The 25,057-nt window shown below is 38.9% G+C and overlaps 1 protein-coding gene across 5 annotated transcripts in view; it reads left to right on the forward strand.

The window, feature by feature from the left end:
- Window positions 1-5,696: 5,696 nt before the first annotated feature.
- Window positions 5,697-25,057, forward strand: part of FBXO38 (F-box protein 38) — a 46,771-nt gene continuing 27,410 nt past the window's right edge. For 3 of the 5 annotated variants that reach the window (XM_019734360.3, XM_019734362.3, XM_019734363.3), the window contains exons 1-7: window positions 5,697-5,822; window positions 12,074-12,264; window positions 15,991-16,124; window positions 18,990-19,153; window positions 19,361-19,526; window positions 22,319-22,456; window positions 23,641-23,778. In XM_019734360.3, coding sequence (XP_019589919.1) covers window positions 12,137-12,264; window positions 15,991-16,124; window positions 18,990-19,153; window positions 19,361-19,526; window positions 22,319-22,456; window positions 23,641-23,778 — 868 coding nt within the window. In that variant the 5' untranslated portion in view covers window positions 5,697-5,822; window positions 12,074-12,136. Of the gene's footprint in view, window positions 5,823-6,229; window positions 6,345-12,073; window positions 12,265-15,990; window positions 16,125-18,566; window positions 18,625-18,989; window positions 19,154-19,360; window positions 19,527-22,318; window positions 22,457-23,640; window positions 23,779-25,057 lie in introns of those variants that run through there. The other 2 variants (XM_019734361.3, XM_074313735.2) reach the window with 2 other exon arrangements.

A 25,057-nucleotide genomic window follows, 5' to 3' on the forward strand; every position in this document is an offset into this window, starting at 1 on the left:
CTATGGCTTCCTGTGTGTGTTTCCTCTCTCCAACTTGTTCAACTAAAGTATTTTTGGTGGTCTTTGGCTAGAGGGCATCACTGACAAATGCAAAACTGGAAAGTGGCTATAATATAATGCCTGTTGCTCAGACCCTCTTTTCTCACTTCTCCAAGGGCATCAAGAATATGAAAATAGGTGACACTTGAACTCTTAAATCAAGGGGTAGGGAATATTTTATTCATTTATTTATTCATTCATTGACTCATATGCTACCTTGTTCCAAGTATCATGTTGGCCGACATTACTCAGTGGATTCAGAGATACAGAATGGAGGGCAGTTCTCTGAGAACATCATATAAAAACACACTCTGATCAAAGAAAACCTCAAGACAACGGAACCCTGAGGTGGGATTAGGGTATCCCAAATGACACTGATGTTTAACAGGACACCCCTTCCCCCACAGCTGAGACTCCCTGTACCCTTTCCCCAACCAGGGATGACATGCTGATTACCTGCTGTGAGCTTCTACCTAATTCCTTGTCCCCATATGATCTTCTTCCCTTTGCTGGAGACTCTTCATTGCCATCTCTCAGTGCCTATTCCCTCCTGACAACGAGCTCCATCTGGTTTCAGGATCTAAGACAAAAAAAAAAAAAAAAAAATCCTCATTTTTTTCCCCTTTAGTCTTAAAGAATTTTAGAAGCTCTAGTGTAATCCTCAGGTAAATCCAAGTCAAGTCACTCTTGCTCAAACTTAATGATTTTCAAATAGATTGGTACTATTCTCACAAGAGGCATTTCAAATATGTGGGGACTTGATTTTTGCTTGTCACAGTGATTGGAGTGGTACTCCTGGCATTCCGTGGGCTAAGGCCGCACAATGCACTGGACAGTCCCACACAGTGAAGACTGACCCCTCAAAATGCCATAGTACCCCTACTGAGAAACATCTCACCCATAGGTGGGAAGTATATCACATCCAACCCTCCTGCTTCTCCCCATGCTCACACCAGATGTCAGTAATCAGGGATAGTATGTACACTCCACTGAGCTGGATGTGGCCTCAGAATCTTTCTCAACATGGCAATCCAGGCATGCCTTGACAATCAGGATTTGGTATGGAAGACAAAACCTATTCGCCATTCCTACCTTTACCTTTTTTCTTTTTAAGACTAAGGAAGCTTCATTTAAAAAATTTTTTTTAGAGATCAAGTTTTCACCTGGCACCATAGTCCTATTCCATTTTCTATGCCTGTAGCCATGCCTTGGTTACCTGACTGCTCTCCGCGTCCTTTTAAGATAAGGGCTCTCTCTATCAGGATTGTGAGCTTTGTGGCTGGGACACCGCACCATCCCAACAGGTCTCTCTGTAAAAGCCTGTCTGCCAGTATGCTGTCTCTGAACAAGTGCCGTGAGTGAGCTACGCCCTCTAGTGGGGAAACCACGTGTAGCATATTGAACTTGAAGAACACCTCCCAAAACAATCCAATTCAAAGTGACTGGAATCGAGAAAAAAAGGGGATGGGGGCTGTTGCGGAGAGCACGTCCATGTCTCCTGTACCTGAAAAATCCAGAGGAATCTCTGAATTCAGGCATGGCTGGATCAAAAGAGTCTCAAAAAATGTTGCCAGAAAATTTGCTCTTCGTTTTTTTGGATCCATCCATGTTTTCCTTGATGCTGTCTTCATTCTCAGGTTGGCTTTGACCACCCCACCCGACCCCCGTCCCTCTGGTAGATCCTGACAGTTGAAGACTTACAATTTCAATAGAAGAGAGCTTTTCTTTGCCAAAACGTCTAACCAAAGGTTGAGGCTTATTAGATTAGTTGGGATAAGATTCCTGAATCTGTCATTATAGCTCTAAGCATGCTTAACTCTCATTGAAATGAACTGATTACAGGGCACTGCAGGAGCCAGGGGTGAGGCAGTCCCTACTATATGGACTAGAAGAGGATAAAGAATTGTTCCCCAAAGGAATATTGAGGCACTATTGCCAGGAGAAATGAATGCAAGTCAAGCATAAACAAAGATGCTTGGGCACCATCTTTCCTGGATGCTGTATTTCCCTCCTCTGAGTCTGAGGTTGTCCTCAGGCCTGCCCAAAGCTCAATCTCCTGCTATTTTTCTGCCCTTATTAGCACTAACTACTTAGCCTATTTGTATCATAATAAATTATGATACTCTCAGGAGCTGAAACATTTCACTACCCTGGTAGAAAGCAAAGAAATGTCACCCAGAGATCTAAGCCTCCTGGAAAACACACTTGCATAAAAATACAAAATGATTTGAATTTCCATTCCACAAACCACAGGAAATCTGGTGTCCTCCCAATTTCAGAGGACTCCAGGGCATTTATGTTTTCATGGTTACTACTTACTCTATATCCCTAATTTTTCAGAGTTCGCCATTGGCTCCTCATTTCACCTTCTGATTCTCATGCCTCACTTCTCTACCACTTTGGTGCATGGTAGACCCTCCCATCTTCCTTCATTTCTCAAGCACTTTCAAGGCTACTTGGGGTAACATGTTTTCTGAAGGTTTGGGATAATAGAGGAGAATAATGGTTAAAACAGCATAAGAAATATATCAGGATTATTTTGGTTAGAGTGATGAAAATCCAACTGAAACTTAGTTTAGGCCAAATGAGAAATGTGTGGATTCATGCACTTAGGAGGGGCCAGGATGGATCTTACTTAATTCAAGCACAGCAGTATCCACAGACTTAAGCAACAGGAATCTTACTCTACATCTCTGCCCTCTGCTAGCCTCTGAATTTCATTAAATGCTGGTTTCATCATCTCCCGTAGAGACTCCATCTACATGATGAGATAATAACTGCTACCACCTCAGTTATGTGTCCTTATAGCTCATGAGCCAAAAGAAAAAGGGTTGGAGGTAGGAAGGAAATCCTGGGGCCCAGCCAAACACCCATCCAATCAGTATGCAACTGCAATTCCCAGATATGGGAAATCGAATGGCTTTTTAAGTGATTGTTTTATAACCCCCAAAAGATTCAATTTAAGCATAGAAATGAGGATTAAATCATATTTATATTATTTTCTGTTAAGAAAGTCTGTAAATAATTGTCATTTAAAATATTTGTCACATAGTAAGAAAATATAGCATCTTAAGGAAAATGATGGATAAGTCTTATGATTCTAATTTGAAACTTTTAACTGAGTATTGATTTAAACTTAAAATTTTAAGTTGTAAAAATAAGAATTTTATTAAACCTAAATATTATTGGCATTTTGAGGAAAAGTTGTCATTTGCCATATTTATATGTTTAATTGAATAGAGTTATGACATTTATTTATTTGGCAAATTTTTTTTGTTTAAAAGATGTTTTTTGTTTGTTAAATTTAAATGCTTAAAAGGAAAATTTGAGTATATTAGATTTATCCACTAATTCATTAATTCCTTTATTCAACAACTTAACTGGGTGCCAACCCCCATCTCTTTATTTCTGAAAAATTGATTCATCTGTACGGTTATTTGATTGTCTCCCCTTCCCAAACTGAAAGTAGAAACATAGCAACTTCTCACAATTGTTTTCTTACAATTAGGCCAATGCCTGGCCCCAGAGAAAGTACTCAGGAAATATTAAATGAATGAATAAACCATGTCAGGCTCAAAACACAACCAGCTTTTAAAAATTACAACTGTTTTCTCCCTGTTACTTTTAGAATTTAAGGACTTTGTTGCTTAATGCTCACTCAGAGCTCATGTTTATAAAATCCTCCCATGTTTTGTTGGTTTGGTTGTTTTGGACCTAACCTCCCACCTTGTGTTTGGTTTTGAAACTGCAGTTCTCTATGCATATTGCCTCTGAACAGAGTCCTTTCACAGAATTTCATTATGTAACTTAGAAAAACTTAAGATGCTTTGAAAGTAAACTTCAGAAATATTACATGCCAAGAATTCAGCGCTTGAAACTTCAACTATCGCTGAGAAGGAAGGAAGAAAAAGAGGTCTCTGAACAATCAAATAATAGCTAACCTTTGTGGGGCTTTTGCCAGACACTGTTCTAAGTGTCTACCTACCCACAGAAAACAAATGAGAGCAAGGATGTGAAAACATTGGAATGCATGTGCGCTCTTAGTGAGAATGTAAACTGGTACAGCTACGGTGGAAAAATTAAAGATAGAATTGATCCAGCAATACCACTTTTGGGTATAGATCCAAAAGAATGGAAAGCTGGATCCAGAAGAGGTATTAGCACATCCATGTTCGTTGAAGCATTATTCACAGTAGCCAAGAGGTGGAAGCCATCCAAATGTCTATTGTTGGAGGACTAGGCAAAATGTAGAATGCACATAAAATAGATTATTATTCAGCATTAAAAAGGAATTCTGAGAGATGCTACAACTTGGATGACTCCTGAAGACATTATGCTAAGTGAAAGAAGCTAAACACTAAAGGGTAAATATTATATGACTCCACTTATATGAGATACCTAGAGACAGAAAGTAGAAAGGTGGAGGTGGTAGTAGAATGGGAATTGTTGTTTAGTGGGTACAGAATTTCAATTTGGGAGGGTGAAAAACTCCTGGAGGTCAATGGTATTGTAATTGCACAACAATGGAAATATATTTAATGCCACTGAACTGTACACCTAAAATGGTAAATTTTATGTCATGTATATTTTACAATTTAAAAAAATCACGTAAAGAATCTTTCATGTGCAGACTCAAGCCTTTATACTTGAGACTCACGACAGTATACTTTATACTGGTGCAGCTACCAGTTTTCCTTTTTGATAACTGTGCTAAGAAAATGTACATACATCCAAAAATTTAAAAACAAACAGATGAGGTAGTATGGTACATTAAAGATGGCCACAAACTCTTTGCTACTCCTTCAGTTAAGAGGTGTTGTCTTATTCTTTTCCCCTTGATTCTGGGCTGGCTTAGTGGCTTCCTTGACAATAGAGTGGGACAGAAATAAGTTCTGGGACTTCTTCTAAGGCTAGCTCATAAGTCCTGTCCTGTAGCTTCCTCCTGTGCTGCTTGGAACAGCTCACTCTCTGCGCTCTGTGTCCAAGTACTTCCTATCAGAACCCAACTCTTTGCTGTGAGAAACCCAAACCAGAGGGAGAGGTCATGTGTAGGTAGGTACTCTGCTGGATAGCTGTGGGGGAACTTCTAGAAGGCTTCCAGCCTGAATTGCCAGCAATGCACCATCCATTTGAGCCTGTAGGTAGTTACAGTCTCAACTGACATCTGGCTACAACGTATAAGAGACCTCAAACTAGAACTGGCCAGCTGAGCCCAGTCCAACCACAGAATCATGCCGATCATTAACAAATGGTGTTAAGCCACTAAATTCTGCAGTGGTTCATTATGTAGGTACCATAATGATGTCCATTTTCTCGTGACAAATCTGAGACTTAGAGTTGAAGTTCTTGTTGTGGTCTCTGCCAGTTAAGTGGAGGAACTCACACTCGAACCAGCTCTTTCTGGTCCGAACGCCTGCATTGCTGACCACTAACGACAGTTTCTCGGTCAAAACAGCAGTAATGGCGGAGTCATGACTAATTCCCGGGTGTCAGACTCTAGGCGCATCCCGCGCGGCGACGCGGTCACGTGAAAGAAGGACAGTTTCCCCCCCACCCCCGTCCCGTCGGAAATGCCACTCTTAACATGGCTGCGGTGCAGCAACGCCTGCGTCTCACACCCAACATGGACCCCGGGTACCGGCCCAGCCCCGGATGACAACACTCCGGAAATGCTCCGGCGGCGGCGGCGGAAGCGGAAGCGCCGCGGCGGTGGGGGCCGCGGGAAGCGTCGGTAGGGATTCTCCCTCCCTCTCAACCACAACAACAGCCCCGGCCCGGCGTAGGTAAGGCGGTGGCCGGTGGGCCCGGGGACGGGAGGCGGGCCGCAGAGCCCGGGGTGCGTGTGGCGGGCTGCGGGCTCCGGGGCTCCCGATTTCCTGGCTTTCGGTCTCGAGCCCCTCTCGGGCCTAGAGCTCCCGGGAAGGCAGGGATTGGGTTTGTGGTGCTTGGCCTTCTAGGCCGTGGTTGCGAGGTTTGCCACCTTGTCTGAATCGGGCTCAAGATTCCAGCATACAGAACCCTCGGTGGATCTCGATTTCTTCAACAAAAGGAAGGAGTTTGGCTGCGACCGCTTCTGGGACCCCCGTCCCCTCCGGGCGTCCTGAATTCCACGGTTTTAATGTTCAGTCTCAGTGTTTAAGCCAGTAAATTGAAGGGGGCGTGTAGTCCGCGTACTGAGGGGATGTGCCTGCGCCGGACCCAACGAATACATCTGTGAGAGACGCCAGCCCCGGGGTCAGGAACCCCAAGTGCTAGTCTTACCGACTCACTATGTGACCGTGCCCAAGTCCATTACCTGTACTGTGGTAAGGATGCTCATCTGTAAAATGAATGTTTTGGGTGACTCTCATGCCCCTCCCAGCTCTGAAAAATCAGATTCTCAACTCCCTTTCAAGGAAGCTTTCCTTAGAGACAGACCTGAAAAGCGTGTCTTCCTTACATACTGTATAGCCAGGAGCTGACTGATCAAAGACGTCTGTCGTGGTTTTTTCCCCCCCGACCCCAAGCCGGCCAAGGGTAAATGGGCACCTAGGAAGGGTCTTGTGCAGTGGGGAGCTCTGTCCCGCAGACTTTGTTTTAGGACCTCATACCAGCAGTGTAAAACACACCAATCTGAAAAATAGGAGACCTTGGGTTTTTTTGCTGTTATCTTGCTGGTTCACTTTGGGCAAATTCTGTCCTCTCTCAGGACTTGAGATTTCTCATCTGGCAAATGAAGGTGTTGAATTGGGTCCCTGGTTCTTAAGCCCCCTCCGTATCCCGTACTCCCAGCACAACTGAAGAATAAAATAATGGCCCTATAAGGCCGTGATTCGCTGGGGGAGGGTAAATGTGAGGTGTAGAGGGTACATATGTAGTCAGATAGATGGAAAAATAAGTGTGTGTAATTTTTAACTTTCATTTTTGACAATTACTGGTGTAGGTGATCCCTAAACCTTCTTCCCTGTCTTTAAAATTTGTGATGCAGCGATTTTTATGTCTTGTTTAGGTAAAGAATTATTCCAGTAAGGTAAAGGAACATAGTGAAATAAAATTGGGCTGGAACTGGAACTGACGCGTTGGGTCCTTGCAGTTGTGTTTTGTGACTTTATGACTTAGGGCAACCCAGCTTACCTCTCTGGGCCTCACTTCCCGTATCTGGAAAATGAACGATTGGACTGGGTGATTCCTATACCTTTTCGGCACTATAGTTGTTTGTTTCTTATCTGAGCACCTTGGTGGATGTGGTGTGTTATTTCTTTAGGCAAGAGAGGCTGTCCTAGGTAGGAGACATAGAAGATGTATGATACGAGAAATGGGATCAAGTTAAGTGACATGAACGATTACTTTGATATGAGCAAGCTGAAGCCAGTAAAAACTGAAGAAAGGCATTAGAAAACTGAAGGACAGGGAAGCCCTTGACCAGTTAAGATGATGACTTTGGGCGTTTTAAATGGGAAAGAGGTGAGGGTAATGAAAAGTAATTTAAGTTGTAAAAATTGAAATGACTTGAGTTGTAAGAAACTGGATAGAATGAATCTATCTCCACTCTGAGACTGAGCTTCATGGGAAGAAAGACTTTGTTACCATCTAGCACTTAGAAGGAAGTAAGTAATTGATTGAGTAAAGGATGGATTACTTAAAGCATAGATCAGAGGTGTCCAAACTTTTTTCAGTGGTTTTCACCAAGGGCCATATGCGGTAAAATACACAAATAGCTGGGCCACTCACTCGAGGTGAAGTACGTATTGCCTCACCTGGTTTATTTAAGTAAACTAAGTATATTTTTGGAATTTGCTGCGGGCCAATAAAAAATGGATCGCGGGCCGCAGTTTGTATACCCCTGGGATAGATGGATGAGTGGATGGATGGAGAGATACATAGACAGATAGACAATAGCAATCAAGAAAAGGAGGAATTTCTCCAGAGAATTGTTACTAGTTAGATACAGAATGAGAGATTGATACAGAATTGTGAACATTTTATAAAATAAGAGGTCCCTAAGATTTCTGGTTAGCTGTAAGGTAAGTTTGTTTATCTGCCCTGTAAAGTATGTAAGAAGAGGCAAACAAATACCCTGGAGTGTATGATGTGATCTGGGGAAGGGAGTAATTAGTAGAATAAGTCAGGGATGGAGGAGGATGTTGACAACGATTGACCAGGTATAGGAATTGACGTACCTTTACTCCCTAAATGTTAGTTGTGACATTTAGGGAGTACAGGAGTGAATTTAGATAGGTCTTTTATCGATATCAGCGGTTGCGAGAATTGTGAATAAGTGTTAACACCTCTATAATGGTAATAAAGGATTAAAAGGAAAATAACTTGATTTTATAAGCAAGTTAGTGCTCCCCTACAAGAGGTGGAGATAGCCTTGAGGGCTAAGGGGCTAAGGATTTAAAAACTGATCAATTTTGGGAACAATTTGGGAACAACCAGAATGAACTGAATTAGCAGAGGATAGTGTCGTTTTGTTTGGGATGGGTGGAGATTGGAACTGGCAGGTTAGAAGAACAGTATACCGAAGAGGAACTGTGTTATGGAAGAATACTCACAAACAACACAGGCTTACTACTTAGAATGTAGTTGGGCTGCCAGGACAAAAATGGTGCTTCCTGTGGCTAAGGTCTGCAATAGACAGCCACAGAATGACTGTAGCGTACCCAGGGCTGCTGGAGGCTACTGTGTGGGGGCCTAAATTAGATGCACCACGAACCCTAATTTGTGAAAGAGGGTGCAGTCAGCAGGAGTTCTGTCAGAGCTTCCAGAAGCCCATCTCCAAGCACTGGGGCATAGACAGCCCAGGTGCGAGGACTGACTTGATGATAGGGGTGTAGTGTGAGGTGGGGAGTCTGAATCCCCCGTCCTGAGCTCGGATACTTAATATGTGCCCTTGGGCAAGTGACTTATCTTCTGTGGTCCTGTGTCCATCTGAAAATTGAGAAAGCCATTCTTGGATAGGGACCTCTGGATGAGCTTTGATGTGTCTGTGAAACCCCTGCTGTAATTCAGTGTACGTGAGGCTGCATATGTTTTGTTTTTCTCTTGGGGAGAAGATGTGCAGCTTTCATCATAATCTCAGATGGGTCTGTAACTCCAAAAAAATTAAGAACTGTGTGACGAGGTAGCCTCTGAGGGCCCCTTCAACTTCTAATATTCTGGGTTTCTGTATTTCTGTAGAATGACGTTTTTTTGAGGATTAGAGTTTAAGCTTCCAGAATTTGCTAACCTTAGAAATAACCCATTGCTGCAAACTATAGTCTTCGCACATTTATACTCACTTGTTACTTATACTCACCTCTCCCTTAACCTCTATGACTCCTTTGCTAAACCAACTGCAATGTCCCATCTTTATCTATTGCTGATAACTGGAATGCTCCTCCATTCTTCTTTCCCTTTTAACCTACTGCTGCTTTGAACCTTCCCTTTGTTGACTTTCTCAAGTGGCAAATGGTAATATTTTTAGGAGATAGGGGTAGGAAGAAACTAAGACATAGAAAGCTAGTTGTGGCAATTTTCTGTGCTCACTTGCTTTTATTCCTCATCCTAGTGAAAGAAAAGCAATTAAGAGAGTGCACCGTACAAGAGATCACTTGGGACTTTGCATGTCTTGCATGGTGTTTTCTTCTCACACAGGGATACCGGACTGCTCTTACTTTGTGCCTGGGATGAAGTGCTTATGGTCTAGCTGTTAGTTCACGTGAGTGAAGATGAAGCCAAGTTTAGCTTAAACAATTTGCTGTCCTTTACAGTTTGAGTGATGGGAAGGCAAGATATGTGAGTCCTTTAATGAGGAAGCTTTTTATCTCCTGAACATTTCCAGGGGCACCTCCTTAGACTGATGGGTTTTCCCTGTCTCTAGGTCCTGTCCTGTTAAACCCCTAGTTATAGGACGGAGATCTTATCCTTTCCGTCGGTGTTCCTCTCCACAAGTCCCTTCACCTCCAGACACTTAGAGTAGGGGGCGCTCTTCTGCCTACTGCTGAGTAGGTATTAGCTACATGACCAAGACTTCAATTCTAGGCATGATATGGCGAGTATACATACAAATTCACCCACACTTTTAGTGTTAGACCTGCTAATTTAGGCCCCTTGGTAATGTTAATGCCTCCTGTACGTTAAACCGATTTTTGTGGGCTTGCTGGAAACATAACCTCTAATATAATGTCGTATAATGTCATATCTGTGAGTAAATATTTTTCTGAGTTCCGAACAAGTGGACTTTTATAAACTCAGTGATACTTAAGATGCCCTCTATTTGGTTTAAAAATGCAAATGTAGTTTGTTTTAAAAATTCGAATGGGGCTACTGAATCTGATTCACTCAAAACCACAGCATTGCAAAAAAACAAGGTACAATAAAAGGTGGAGTCATAAGATGAGGATGTAAATTAAATTATTAAGTGGTGTGGATTTGGTGAAGAAAAAGAAGGGGGAAGGGCTAAGAAAGATTTTTACTTAAATGATGAGAAGTCAAGCACATGTTATCCGTGAATGTTTAGAGTTGTCAAGATGCTTAAAGGTGAAGCGTGTGCTAAAACATAACCGCTAGAGACTTAATCCATGGTTGGATTGCTCTATACTGGTTAATCGTCTTGTTGACTCATTTCAGTGCTGTAGAGTAGCTGTTTATTATGGGTCTTTATTGGAGTCAAATCTGAGTACACGATTGCCAGGGGTATGGGCTTGTTGCTGAGTTTGAGTGCTGTGGTAGCAAATAGGAGCGTGAGATGGTTCTAGCAGCCTTGAAGCTACTGGCTGCATATGGAGGCATGGAGAGAGCCATCAGTCACCTGAGGATTTGTCATGAGTCAGGGCTTATCATCTATAGGCGGGAGATGGAGAGCTTTTCCTTTTCCCGGCACAGACACGACTAATAAAATATTGCTGTAGTAGAAGTGTATGTTAAGTCTTCCAGGGAGCTCAGAAAAGGGGGTGAGCAGAAGTTTTCAGAGTACTTAACATTTAAACTAGATTTTGAAGGCAGATTAAAAAAAGAAAATAGTGGTTTTCTAGGCAAAAAACTAAAAGGAAGGGAAGGGAAGGACATTCTAGTCAGAGTTAATAGCTTAGTCTGAATGGAAGATCAGTGTGTTTGGGGAAACCAGGCTATTGGTGCACTTGGAGTGGTGAGTCCTGAGGAGCAAGTGGGAAGGATTGAAAGATGAGCTTGAAAAGGTGGCTTGAGGCCAGATTGGAAAGATTTTACTCTAGAAACTGGATTCCTTGCAGGCTGATTTTGTCTTTGTTTGTTTTTTAACAAATATAATATACATGACCAATCTAAAATATTCAAAAAATATGAAAAGTAAAAGTCTCTGTCTTACTTTCCTAAACCTCTGTCTCCCTCTCCAGAGGTTAACCACTGTTAATATTTTGTCGTGGATGCTTCCAAAAATGTCCCATGCACACACAAACATATTTTTCCTTTTTCTTATATGCAAATTCTACATCTTGCTCTTTTCACTTACGCAAGCAGAGGAATGTTTTTAAAAGCTAACTCTAGCTTCCGTGTGGTATGGTAAGCATTTATTCAGCAGATTATTTAATGTGGGCCTACTGTGCCAGACCCTGGGGGTACAGTGGTGGCCATTACTTAGAAGCCATTGCAGTAGCCCGGGTGAGTGTTGATAGAGGCCTGAGAGCCAGTGGGATTTGATGCAGGAGCAGTATTGTGGTAAAATTGATCAGAATAGCCAATCGACTGACTGTCGGAAGTGAGAGATCTTACCTTACAGATGAAGAAATTGAAGTTTGGAGAAATTGAGTGAATTAGCTAGGAAGTGTCTGAAAAGAAATTAGATTCCAGGACTCCTGGTTCCTTAGATTTTTACTTATTCTAAATAATGCGTTTCTGTATTCTCTACTGCTCTTCAGAAAACGATGTTCTGCGCCTTTTGTGTAATAATTTTATTAATTTGAATGTGGTCTGTACCGTTTGTTATAGCACTACCTTTGTCTGCCTGTATTTTAAAATAAATGTTTTACCTAGGTTTCATAGGGATAATTTCTGCATCTGGGTTTGGTGCTTTATTCTATTCTCTGCTTGGTTTCAGGTGCTTTGAACTCAAGTAACCAAGAGGAGAGATTTGCTCTTTGATACTGGAGATTACGCAGCAATGGGTCCACGAAAGAAAAGTGTTAAAACTTGTCTCATGAATAATGAGATCCCTGAAGAATCTGTATCAGATGAAACGAAGGACTATATGAATCAACTTTCACATGAAGTGCTTTGCCATATTTTTAGGTAAGACTTTGTTTGGTTGACTTACACCTACCTGGAATGTGTAAGTACAAACAAATCCTAGAGTACGCTGTCCAATATGGTAGTCGCTAGCTACATATGGCATTTAAACTTAAATTAAATAAAATTTAAAATCCAGTTCCTCAGTTGCAGTAGCCCTATGTGGCAAGTGGCTGCTTTGTAGGGCATCACAGGTGGTGAAGATAGAGAATATTTATTTTGTTGCAGGAAGTTCGATTGGATAGCGTGAAGTTCTTAGTGACTGATTTGTTGACTTGTTATTACAGTACTATACATAAGGCAGTGTTTCTGACTTTTCTGACTACCGTCTGCAGTGAGAAACACCCGTTTTGCTTAGTATGTGCATACACGTAAGTGATTGAAACAAAAGTTTAGTGAAATACCCATCATTACCATATGCAGTGCACGTATTACAGTTGTTTGGTGATAAGCTTTTTCAAAATCTTTTTAAAAATTATATTTTAATCCAAACTGCATTATAACAGTAGTTAAATAAACAAAAAACCCAAAACAAAACAATAGTTAAATAAACACAAAAATTCTAGTTCCCCTTGCTCCCTTCTTTCAGTCATTATCCATTCAAATAATTCCTAACATACTGGAGTTGGGTACCTGAGTTTGAATCCTGAATCTCATTTACTAGCGGGTGGACCAATGATAGATATAAAGATGTTATTATAAGAATTCAATGAGATAATGCTTTTAAAGCACTTAACACATTGTATGGCTTAAATGCTTGGTAAGTGTTAATGGTTATGATTGTGTACTGCCTATTTTCACATGGTCTTCATAATTATCATTTTAGTCATTGAGTTCTATTCTTGTGACACGATAATTACCTTTTCCCTAATGTCTGGATTGTTTCCAGTAGTTTATACAATTACAATGAACTTTTCGAAGCTTCTGGATTTTCATTTATTTTAGGTTATTTACCTAGGGGAAATTTCCGTAAATGAAGTTCTTAGAAATGTTTTGAATTTTTTTAAATTATTGAATATTTGCAGATTGAAAAATTGTAAAATAGTGATAGCAGAGTTACTTTGGGGAACCATAAGCATTTTATCTTTCTTATATAAATTTGTATTAGTCCTTATCTTCTGCAGTTTCTTATTCTGTGACGTAGTGTAGTTTTTGTTCAGTTCTGAATGGGAATAGAAGGTTCAATTAAAATAACACTTTTTGTTTTTGTTTTTTTAACATAACAATGATACTAGAGTTGATCTGGCAGAAAAAAGTCTGCCAGGATAGCTAAATTTTTTTGGTAAAGGAGTCTATAATCTTACCAGATGTTCAAATATGAATATATTCTAAAATATACAATAATTAAGTATTTGGTATTGGAGGAGATATCCAGACATTTGAGTAAAACAGACAAACTGCTTATATAGGCTCCATGTGCGGACTCAAATATATTTGGGGTCTAGTTTATGAAAACCTTGGTATTCACATCAATGAGGAGGAGCTTTGTGGATTATACAGCAGTGATGTCACAACCTCAAAACCATTTGGAGAAAAGAATAAAAGGATGTTCTTATGTCTCGTATCTGACAACTAAATTCTAAATACATCAGTGAAATAAACAATAAAGCTTTTACAATTCTAGAAGAAATCATAGGTAAAATTGTTTCCAGGCTTGTGTGTTAGATGCTGTTGAATAATTGTAGGACATGGGAACAAATTGGACCATATTTTAAATTGAGAGTGGATCAAATAACATTATTCAGTTCAAATAATATTCAGATGGAAGTATTGGGATCTAGAAGGATGTTACCCTGCTTATAATGTAAAAAAAACATGTAGCAAATTGGCAGAATGTAAGATGAACTGTGAACTAAGCTGAACACTTGAATTTGGTATGAGATGTGAATTCTAAAAAAAAGGTTTATTTTTAGGCTTCTAAAGTTTTTATCTCAGGACCCACATTGTAATTTTGTAGTAACTACTTAGCATGTTTTCATGAAACAAGAAAAACTGGCTTCCTTAGAAACCTAGTCTTTGCTCTATGTGCCATGTTAACACATCTTTTCTAAAATGTATTTGATCTGCCTTTTGAACTCTAGCCCATTGACTATATATGAAGGAAAAATACATTTGTTTTTCTGAGGGCAAATGTGATGTAAGATAAACTTCAGGTGATTACTGGTCTGTTTGTATTTAAAGGGAATATAATATTAACTCAGGCAAATACTTTGGATAACAATCATTTTGGGGAAAAATGTTTTAGTGGCAAAACTTGATTTAGAAAACAAATTTAATATTTTTCATTGCTTATAAAATGTGAAGTTGTATAGTTTCTGAAAATTGTCCTACTTATACTGAGTTATGGAGAATGTACATTAAGTTAGCAATAATGGTTTTTCTGTAGAGAATTTGATTTGATTCTCTTTTTAAATAGTTTCCAAGGAAAAGGGAAAGGGGCCAGAGATAGAAAAAAATGGAGTAGAGAAATATTCAGCAGGCATACTTGGACTTTTGTTTTAGAATTAGCTTAATTTTTAGGAATTAGACCCACCTGTGTAGACATCCCTGCTCTTCCTCTCTCTTAACTAGGTGTTGACTTTTTGCAGATAAACTTTTTTGAGCCATGTCACCACTTGCAAAATGAAGTCAGCACCTACTTTATCATTGAGGGTTCTAGCAGAAAACACTCAGCTGGAACTGGAAGATAATTTAATGAAGGGACTATTTAGAGAGGTGTGGGTAGGGTTAAGGGAATCAATGAAGGATGTTGGAGAATTGAACTAAGGGACTAGCAACAGCAGAAAGCCTCTGTTTGTTCTTGACAGTGGCCAAAGTCAGCTGATAGCCAGAGGGGGAGGGTACACAGCAGAGCAGAGGAAGGAAGAAAATGGATTGGGGGTGAGCTGTGTGGCAGACAGAACAACCTATCTTGTCAAGTTGTGAAACAATAACTTCCTTACATTTTCTGTGACACAAACCAGCTCAATAAAGGGTAGTGTTTACCATTAAAAAAAGAAATGAATCTAGGTATGCATGAAGAATGTTAAGAAAGAGAGAATGAGATTTTCTGGTCTTTCAAAATAGACATTGGTATCATTGGAAACAGAACAAAAGTAAAGGTTAGTTGAAAAGTTTCAGGAAGGAAGAAATAACAGGAGGTTGGAAAAGAGGAAATGGTTTTTCAGATGAAGTGTCTCAGTGCTTATGCAATACTTTTGTCAGAGTGTGTGGCTGAAAAGGTAAAAGATCTAGGAAAAAATTATATACAATATACTTAGTATACATATCTCTTGATGGAGAAAATAGTAGAGTTTGTGGGTGGTCTTAAGGGAGCAGAGAGGAATTTTTTAGCCCTTATAGGAAGTGGATCTTGTAAAAGTTTTGAAATAATGGTGGCCATGTTCAAATTGATCAGTTCTCTCTGATCTTCCTTACAGTCCTTTAGTTGCCTTAAAATGTACTGATATTTTTCTTCCTTTTTTTGTCTTTTGACAGTTCCTTTGTCCTCAAAAACTTAAAAGAAGTTCTATCAAATGCCTTGTGTAGGGAATGCAATACTTAAATATTTGCTGACTTAACCTGTTTTTAGTAAAAAGCCATATACGATGTTAATCTTAAAAACCCTGTGAATACCTAAGGTCTTATTTCATTTGAGAGGTAGGAGAATGAGGGAAGGAAACAAATAACCCATCAGGGAGAGAAATACTTAACCCACTTGATAAATACGAGTTTCTTTCTCTCACAAAGGTACCTCCCTCTGCAGGATATCATGTGTATGGAGTGTCTTTCCCGGAAGCTAAAGGAAGCAGTGACCCTGTATCTAAGAGTTGTGAGGGTTGTGGATCTCTGCGCAGGGCGGTGGTGGGAATACATGCCCAGCGGTAAGTGGATTTGGCCTGTAAGGTACAGGGGAGCCCTACGAGACACTAACAGTAATGTTCCCATCAAATGTTACTTGTCGTCTTGAGATAGGTCATCGGAATCACCTTGTAAGTAGGGAGGCAGGATTTTATCTAAATTATTTAGGTTAGTTTAGGTTAATACAATACATTTTGCCTGATGCTTGACTGTTTTAGTGGTCTGTTTTCATTTCCTGCTCCATTAAGGAACTACATCAGCCTGTTCCACAATATATATGATTAGAGAATACTTATTGAGCCTTTTATTAACTAAAGATATGTCTATCACATTAGACAAAGTATCCTTTGTTCTACGATGCAGGTTTTCATAATTTTCCTGTACCCCTTAATGCACCTCTGGTTAAACAAATATTTATCAGTTTTTGTAAAGCTGTGCTATAAGCCACAGAAATTCCATGTTTGGAACTTTAATTTCTGTAGCACTTTTAAAAGGCCCGTATTAGGTCCTGGAGATTCTCAAATAAGGCATTGGCCTTGCAGGTCAAACCATGCCAAATGGACTTCAGATAAAGAGAGCAGGAGAAAAGAAAGTTGACGACTTGGTTAAGCAGAACACACATGAAAGGCAAGAATTAAAATTAGGAGCCAGTCAGACTTCTTTTTGGTTAACATCAGTCCATTAATTAGTGCTTTTTTTTTTAACCTGTTGTTTAGCAATTTTAAACGTCTTTTAGCCACCTTTCATCAGCAATGTTCAGATTCTGATATTTAGAAAACTTGATAAGACTGGGTAGCCGGGAGCCTGGACAGAAGTGAAGGGTTGAGGAGATAATTGTCTTGGTCTGTCCTATTGTGTGGAACAGAAGAGACTATCTCTGGCGTGATGGAATATTGTACAGCTTGGGGTACTGTATCCTTGCAAGAGGGTCATCCGTCAACTGGTAACTCTTATCAGTTGGCCAACGTATTTACCAGTGTATACCTTTTGTGAAGAACATTATAAAGACCTGAGGCTAGCACTTGGCTTGGTAGAAAGCAAACCACAATCGTCTTTAAATACTTTAAAGAAACCATCCTAAGAGAGAAGGAGTCATCTTATTCCAGAGTGTGATCATTTATAGCAAGAGAGAAAACAGTAGGGCTGTGTGAAAATGACTGTCATTCCTTATATTGGATTTGCTTTAACAGAGGTTAGGCCAGCAGGGATTCTGGAGACGGGATCTGTATAAGGACGAGGATAGTGGAGCTCCCACATGATACAGGCTAAGAAGAATTTGTATGCACATTGCTGACTTCTTTCAGACTGGGAGAAATACCTTGAGCCCAAAGCTTCCCATCCCTGCACTGAATATAAAAAGAAAGTCACAGCACACAGTCTGTAGCCTAAATAAGCTCGTCCTGACCCTGATTGCTAGTGCATCCTGGCCTGTTCCCTGGGGTTTAAAGCCTGGTCCTCTGTATAATAATGCTCACTAAGGTTTTTATATAATACCTTATGGTTTACATATGTGATCTCTCTGGATTCTCATGCCATCTCTGTCAAGGAGGTTGAACTTGAACCACATTTTAGTGAGACGCAATGGGTCACATACCACAAAAGAGGATGGACATTGGCAGAGGTTAGACTTGGTTTTGAATTTGGGCTCTGCCACTGCCACATGATAGCTTTTAAACTCCTCCAAGATCTGTTTCTTTTTTTTTTTTTACATTTGTAAAGGGGGTGATAACCTTTTTCATCAGGTTGTAAGAATAGATAAGAAACATGTAAAATGATTAACACTTTGAATAGTTCAGTCAGTAAAGGTTACTATACAAGGTAATAATATGAACTGTTACTATAATTAGAGAGACCAAGTAATTTCTGAGGTCCCTTCTTACTCTTCAGTTTCATGATTGTAAAGTTAACATATCTGGAGTAGCCCTGTACAAACAGAACAACTTTTGAGAACTGTAGTGTGTAAGACTTAGTGACTTAGGCTTCATTTTTATTCTTGAGTGTTAATGTTTTTATTTGTCATTCGTGAGCAGACAGTTGGCTTTCTGACAACCTGTATTAAAAACAAAAAGCCCCAGATAAATAAAGTACCATCTATATGAGACTTGTTTCCCTACTTATGTCACCAGCACCTTCTGCTGTGGCAGTAACCTGCCTCCTTCTGTTCCCATCTGGTCGATTCCCACTGGGGAGCACAGCTGGCCTCAGAGATAAAGAGCCCTCTGCCAGCTCAGCGTCCTCTTAGTTTGGATCGCTTATATTCTCTTATCAACTTGCATCTGTCTTTGTGAAAGGAATGAATTGTCTAAAATGTTCAGGGAGTCATCGTTAAACCCAGGACAGAGTAAATAAGAAATGGATAGATGAAGAGAACCAGGTTTGAGGTGGGATTTAGGTTAGAACTATAAGCTTCCTGGAGATGAGGATCATAGCTCACTCGTGTTTTTGTTGCGTGCTCTGCAGAGCCCTTGAGGTCTTATGGACCAGAAAGTACTTTTGGGGAAGGAGGAGGGTGGTGTTGATCAGGTAGGTGGTCCTTCCTCACCCACCCATCATATAGTCCAGGTTATCTGGGTTACAAGTGTGTTGTTCCTCGTTGAAGATTTCTGTGCCTTAAAAGCAGCAACAAAAACAAAAAAAGGCAATAAGCAGTTAAAAGCCTCAACTATAAAGTATTAACTCAGAATAAATGAAGTTTCTGACACATTTTCTCTGTTACTAAAAGACTAGATTTTCTGTTTAGCTGTTTGTTCAGCTGTGTTAGTCTTATGAACATTTAAAAAGGAAACCTCTTTTTTTGTTGTGTTATCTTTTGGCAAAAATTACAAGCACCTAGTAAATGTTGATGAATGGAAAGATGAACTTGGCTCTAATACTTTTGAACTTCTCAGGTTTCACAGATTCCAGTTTTCTGACACTATTGAAGAAGATGCCAGACGTCGAACAGCTATATGGCCTTCACCCTAGATACCTTGAGAGGCGAAGGGTACGGGGTCATGAAGCTTTTAGCATTCCAGGAGTCCTGGAAGCTTTGCAGGCATGCCCAAACTTGGTGGTAAGTACATCTGGTTGAGCATTTGTCTTAAACTAGTTGATGAAATAAATCGAAAGAGTGATAGAACATGTTCACTCACATGTAAATTTCATTAATAACAAACTTTTAAGCTCCGTTGCATAGTTAATAACTTATGATACAGAAATATAAGCTTTGGATGCTAAATTAAAAGCTTTTTTTTTTTATGCTTGCTTTGGCATTTTCTAGGGTGTAGAGACCTCTCATTTGGAATTGGTAGAATCCATTTGGACATACATGCCACATGTTCATATTTTGGGGAAATTTCGTAATCGTAATGGAGCATTTCCAATTCCTCCTGAAAATAAACTGAAAATTCCTGTAGGAGCCAAAATTCAAACTTTACATTTAGTTGGTGAGTACCTGTTTCTTGGCTCACTTGTGACTCCTTAAAATGCCATATAACTGAAAATTCACTGAAAGGGAATAATGAGAATTTTAGAAATGGCTTTGTTGTTTGATGATGGCAAAAGATATGCTTGTGAGACTTGTATAAAAATTTCCCATTAAAGAGCTCTGGGTGGGAGGTAGGGGGGTGAGAGAAATACTGCTTCACAACCAGTCTATTTCCTTTTTTGAAGACAGTTTGAGTAGTTGAAAGTTGTTGGGTTTTTTGTTTTTTGTTTTCACAGAGCCTGAATCCTGCCCTTGTTCTCTAATATCCACCTTTTCGTCCTAGTTCTCCCCTCTGGAGGGGAGTTCTCCAATATAACTGTGTGTGATGTTGAAAATGTCCTATATTGATACTATCCCATGTGGTTTCCACTGTGGCTAATGAAACAGAAGGACTGAATGTTTTATTTTATTTAATGTTAATTCATCAAATAGCTACATGTAGTTAGTGGTCACTTTATTATACAGCTCAGCTCTAAAACACTGCGGAATGAAAATTCCTAGATCACTCTTATTTTAGTTGTATCTTCTCCAAGCAGGAAATTCTGCTGTATTCTTCAACCCAGATCCAGTGGGAAACTGCTGCTTCTCTTTTTCCCCGAGACATGGGGCAGGTGTAGTCTTTTCCCAAAGGCACCTTATTTGCGGTGCTCATAGTGTGCATTCTCCATCTAAATGTTCTCGGATATTATATCCCAATAATTTCAACCTAAGTAAATGACAAGGGCAAATATTTTCTCAAATTTAATTTGTTGATTTGGCTTAGGTTGCTGAAAGGAATTTGGGGGCCTTCTATTACTATAGTCTGACTTCTAATACTTACTTATTCAATGTTTTATTGAACACATACATATGGAGTATCTGCTGTTCCAAGCATTATTCCAGATGTTTTGGGGATGATCCCAAAGAACTGGAAATTACCACAACTGGGTCAGGTGGTGAAGGGAGAGCAGCAGGGGATGATAAGGAGTCGGTCTTAGATAAGACTTGTGCACAGTTATGGAAGAAGAGTAGAGCTCTCTAGCTACCTTTCATTTACAAGATCAGGGAGTAGTTTTGTTAGGGACTTGGATATCTAGTTTGAAATTGGATTTTAGCTGTTGTGCCAAAGTATATAATAATAAGCTCTGTAAAATCAGAGGCTTTGTTTTTGTGTCTTTATATTTACCATGTTTGTCACAGTTCATTGCAAATATAAGTACTTGGTAAATGTTATTGAACTGCATTAATTCATTTGATTCATTCAACAGTTTAACACTGTGATGGTGATACAAATGTGTATAGTAAATTAATGAACATGCTGGGGAAGACAGATAACTGTGTCCTTTATCTATAAAATAGATTTGGGGCAAAATATGGATTAGGCATAGGATGTAGTTGTCTGGATCTGTCTCACCCTTGCTACTTTGGGTTTTTTAATCAGAACTGCCACCATCATGGTAGATGCTAAACATCCCTTTGTGGATTCTGCAACCTGAGTCTCAGTCTGCACCCTGCTTCTTGCGTTTCCTCCTTTGCTTTCATCCCCAGTTTTATTCCCCATCTGTTGCCATACAGTGAGTCTACATAGTTCAAAGCTAACGTTAACTATGCTTTTTTGGGAGGACCAGGTTAAGGAGTCATCTGTACAGTGGGAGCGTTCTGTAGCATTCAGCTTTTAAAGAACTGTTCAAGTACTCCAGTATTGCTAGTTACTGTTGCTAAGAGGCCTTCTACTGACTCAAGTTTAAAAGTTTAAACTGGTTTTCCCAACTACCGCTTATTATTAGGTTGGTGCAAAAGTAATTGCGGTTTTTGCAATTATTTTAACTTTTAAACCGCAGTTACTTTTGCACCAACCTAATAAATGCCATCACGCTGGATCCTTGGTTTTTTCTCAGAGACGTGTCACTCCCCTGGCTTTTCTGTAGCCTACAGTGTTTAGACTCTTGGGCAAGTTTCTCGAACTGCTTCCTTCCATTTAGAATTTACAAGATTTACCTATTTCCTTTCTTCTTCCATATCTCCTGACTTTTCCTCCCACTCTGCATCCCCTTTCTTCCAGATATGGTCCTCCTCAGGTACAATTCCTAGCCTTAAGCCATTCATGAATCAGAAGGGTAAATATCTTTATCAATTTGAAATATTAAAATAAATGACTGGCGGGTTTCTCACTTTCTCAGTGTAATGCTGAATGGCTCTTACCACACATTTATAAATCCTTAAGATTCATACATTTGTAGAAATATCTTTAAGCTCTGTCTCTGGATATCATCCTGAAACAATCATATTTAAAGCCAGCTAGTCTACCTTTGTGTTGAGAAATTTTGTTTTCCCACTGGTGGGACATTGGGCATTGGTAGTCAGATAGTAATTTTGTGTATTCCTTCTACATCTTCTTTATTTTGCTTTCAACAACCTATTTTCATTTGATATCTACTGGGCATATATATCCTGGAAGGGTGAATTATGAGAAAGATTTAGAATTATGAGACTTAGTATGTATAAAACATAGAAACACTTTTTAATACTATCTTCCCATGTACCTTTTCGAAAGAAATAACAAAATACTAGTCTGGTTATGGTTTGTTTAAAATGTTCTTTATAAGACTGTTTTACACCAATCTTACAGACTTTTAATTAGGTAATTTGTTCTGATGAAAATAGCCATGAAGGATAAATTATCAGCTTGAAAAGTAGACTCTTGAACTTATACACAATATACAGTCTTTTAGTGATTTCCTTGTTTATTCTTTTTTTGTATATATGTTTTAGGGGTGAATGTTCCTGAAATTCCTTGTATCCCAATGCTAAGGCACCTTTACATGAAGTGGGTAAGACTCACTAAGCCACAGCCATTCAAAGACTTTCTTTGCATCAGCTTACGAACTTTCGTCATGAGGAACTGTGCAGGTAATGGTACATAGTTATGGTGGAATCCTACAAGTAGTAGCCTAAAGCAAACGCCATAGCTGCATTTGTAAGGGAAATTATATTTTGCTATTACTGTTTATGTTTTGTAACTTACTCACCTTTTGAAGATCAGTGTACTTTTTGTTTAAAGACAGAAGACACATGCTTTGTGTTTAACACTATCCCAGTGTCTCGACGTATTTCTTATAGGCACTTTTACATTTTATAGGATTGTTTTAATAGATTTCTATGTGCTTTCTTTGTCTCTGGCCTCCTAGTCGTTCTGCATGTAAATAATTATCTGACCTAATCTGCCTTAAAGCATAAAACACTGCTTTTCTGATACTACTTTTCTGTTCAGAAACCTTCAGTGTCTCTGCTTCCCAAGAGTGTTAAGTGGGAACTATTCTGCTTCTGAGTTCATAGTAACCAGCGCCCCTCTTGGTACCACTTCTGACTCGTTTCTAAGATACACCTTTTTTTCTAGTCAGGCCTGCCTATTCACTGTACCCTGCAACCTTCACCTTAGTTTCTTTCCTTACACTTTATTATCATTTCCTGGTCCTGAGTTACACACTTCCTTCCTCCTCTTTACTTATAAACAGCCTTCAAGTTCTGCCTCTTTCTGCTTCCCTTACTCTTCTCTTTCCTTCTTTTTTTCTTTTTTTATATAGTGTAGAAGAAGTTATTTTTGTATTTGATATGTTCCATCTTTTTATCTTTTTATAATTTTTTCATGTTAATTTTATCTTCATGTCAAGCACAAACTCTTTGACCAACAGGACCCTATGTCTTGTGATCATCTATAACACCTAATAAAAGAGTCATTGCTTAGAGAGTTATTTAAATGACTGAGCTATTTACATGAGTGAAGCATCAAATTTTCAACTTGGCTTTCCCCCCTTAGTTATTTTGAGCTCAAAACTATTGAGGCTTCAGGGAATTTACAAAAAATACTAAACACCTCTCCCGTGTTGCTGAAAAGGCCTTATGCTAAATAAATATATGGTTAACAGGCTAATGCCTTCATTCTATTAAGTAGAAATTGCAGCGAGGCAATACTTGGCTGTCATTTTCTGACATAGAATTTATAAATTATTTGTTTCAGCTGCTGATTTGAAAATTCATCTTCAAGGCAATTTATATTGTTTCATTGAATTTTTTTTTACCCTTCCCCATGCCAGGACCAACGAACTCTTTGAAATATGTCCCTCTAGTAACAGGCTTAGCCTCTGCCCGAAACTTGGAACATTTGGAAATGGTTCGAGTTCCTTTTCTTGGAGGTCTTATCCAACATGTAGTTGAAGACAGTTGGAGATCAGGTATTTGTTTTTCTTTAGTTACCAAATATTTTAAAAATCAATATAAAAAAATCATTGAGCATTTTACTTTTCTTTTGAGTCTTTTTTTTTAAAAAAATGCTTATTAGTAATTTCACTTTCTGTCTGTTGTATTTCATGGAGAATAAGTAACCGTGAGCGCGAGCTAGTATTCATTTCTTTTTTATGCAGTGTTAAATCTTCCCAAAATAAATAATACAGTGATAGGCATGTTTTCTGGCTTGTTAATACTTACTACTTAGTAATACATATTTGGAATCTTTCTGAGAAACGTTAACAGGGATGTCTGTTGCCCTTTGATGATGAGATATTTTTTGACTTGGATGCCCTAGGCCTACAAAAAAACTCAGGTATTAGTGATGTCAATATCTAACATTTGTTTAGTATTTTATAGTATATAAAATGCTTTTATGTTTATCACTTGGATATAGATCCATCCATCAGATGATGGCTTTTAAAAAGAAAAATCATTTTACTCTCTAAGTCCTTTATATTTTAAATAATGATGTGTAATATTAATAGAATGCTCTCTGTGTTAATCGTCTTCTCATTGCAGCAAAAGTACCAAGAAATTTGGCTAGATAGATGATTAATAGTTGAGAACTGAAAAATCTAACTTTGGATATTCAAAGTATAAATGGAAAATCATCAAGTACCATTTGTAAAAATAGATATTATCATTCACAATGTTAATGATAATGGTACTTTAAACCCAACAGAAACGCATAATGTATTCTTCAGGAGACGGACGGTCAAGATTGTCCATAGTAACGTTGTTCATAGTAACCCCAAAGTGAAGACAGCGCACATGCCTATCAGCAATAGCATGCAAAATTAAAATATAACATATTCACGCAATGGAATACTGTGCAGCAATGAGAATGAACAAACTATAGCTTATATGCAACAATGTTCATGGATGTCATAAACAAAATGTTTAGTAAAAGAAGCCATGTACAAAAGTGTACATACTGTGTGATTTTATTTATAAAAGTTCAAAACAAATCAATCTTTTGTGAAAATTCATCAAGCTATGTATACATTAATGATTTGTGTACTTTTTTTGCTCTACCGAGGGTCCCAAAAAATGTACACACGACTTGTATTCATCTTTTGTTATTGGTATATATTGAGTATTACAATTTTAATACAGTTTTTTCCTTTCTGAAAATGTGTATACATTTTTTTGGCACCCTCTGTATAAGTTTAAAAAACATGAAAAAAAACTAGTTGAAATTAAAGTAGTGCTGGTCTTATTCCT

Source organism: Rhinolophus sinicus, chromosome 5, assembly GCF_057876585.1.
Source record: "Rhinolophus sinicus isolate RSI-liver-muscle chromosome 5, RSI-T2T, whole genome shotgun sequence".
NCBI lineage: Eukaryota > Metazoa > Chordata > Mammalia > Chiroptera > Rhinolophidae > Rhinolophus > Rhinolophus sinicus.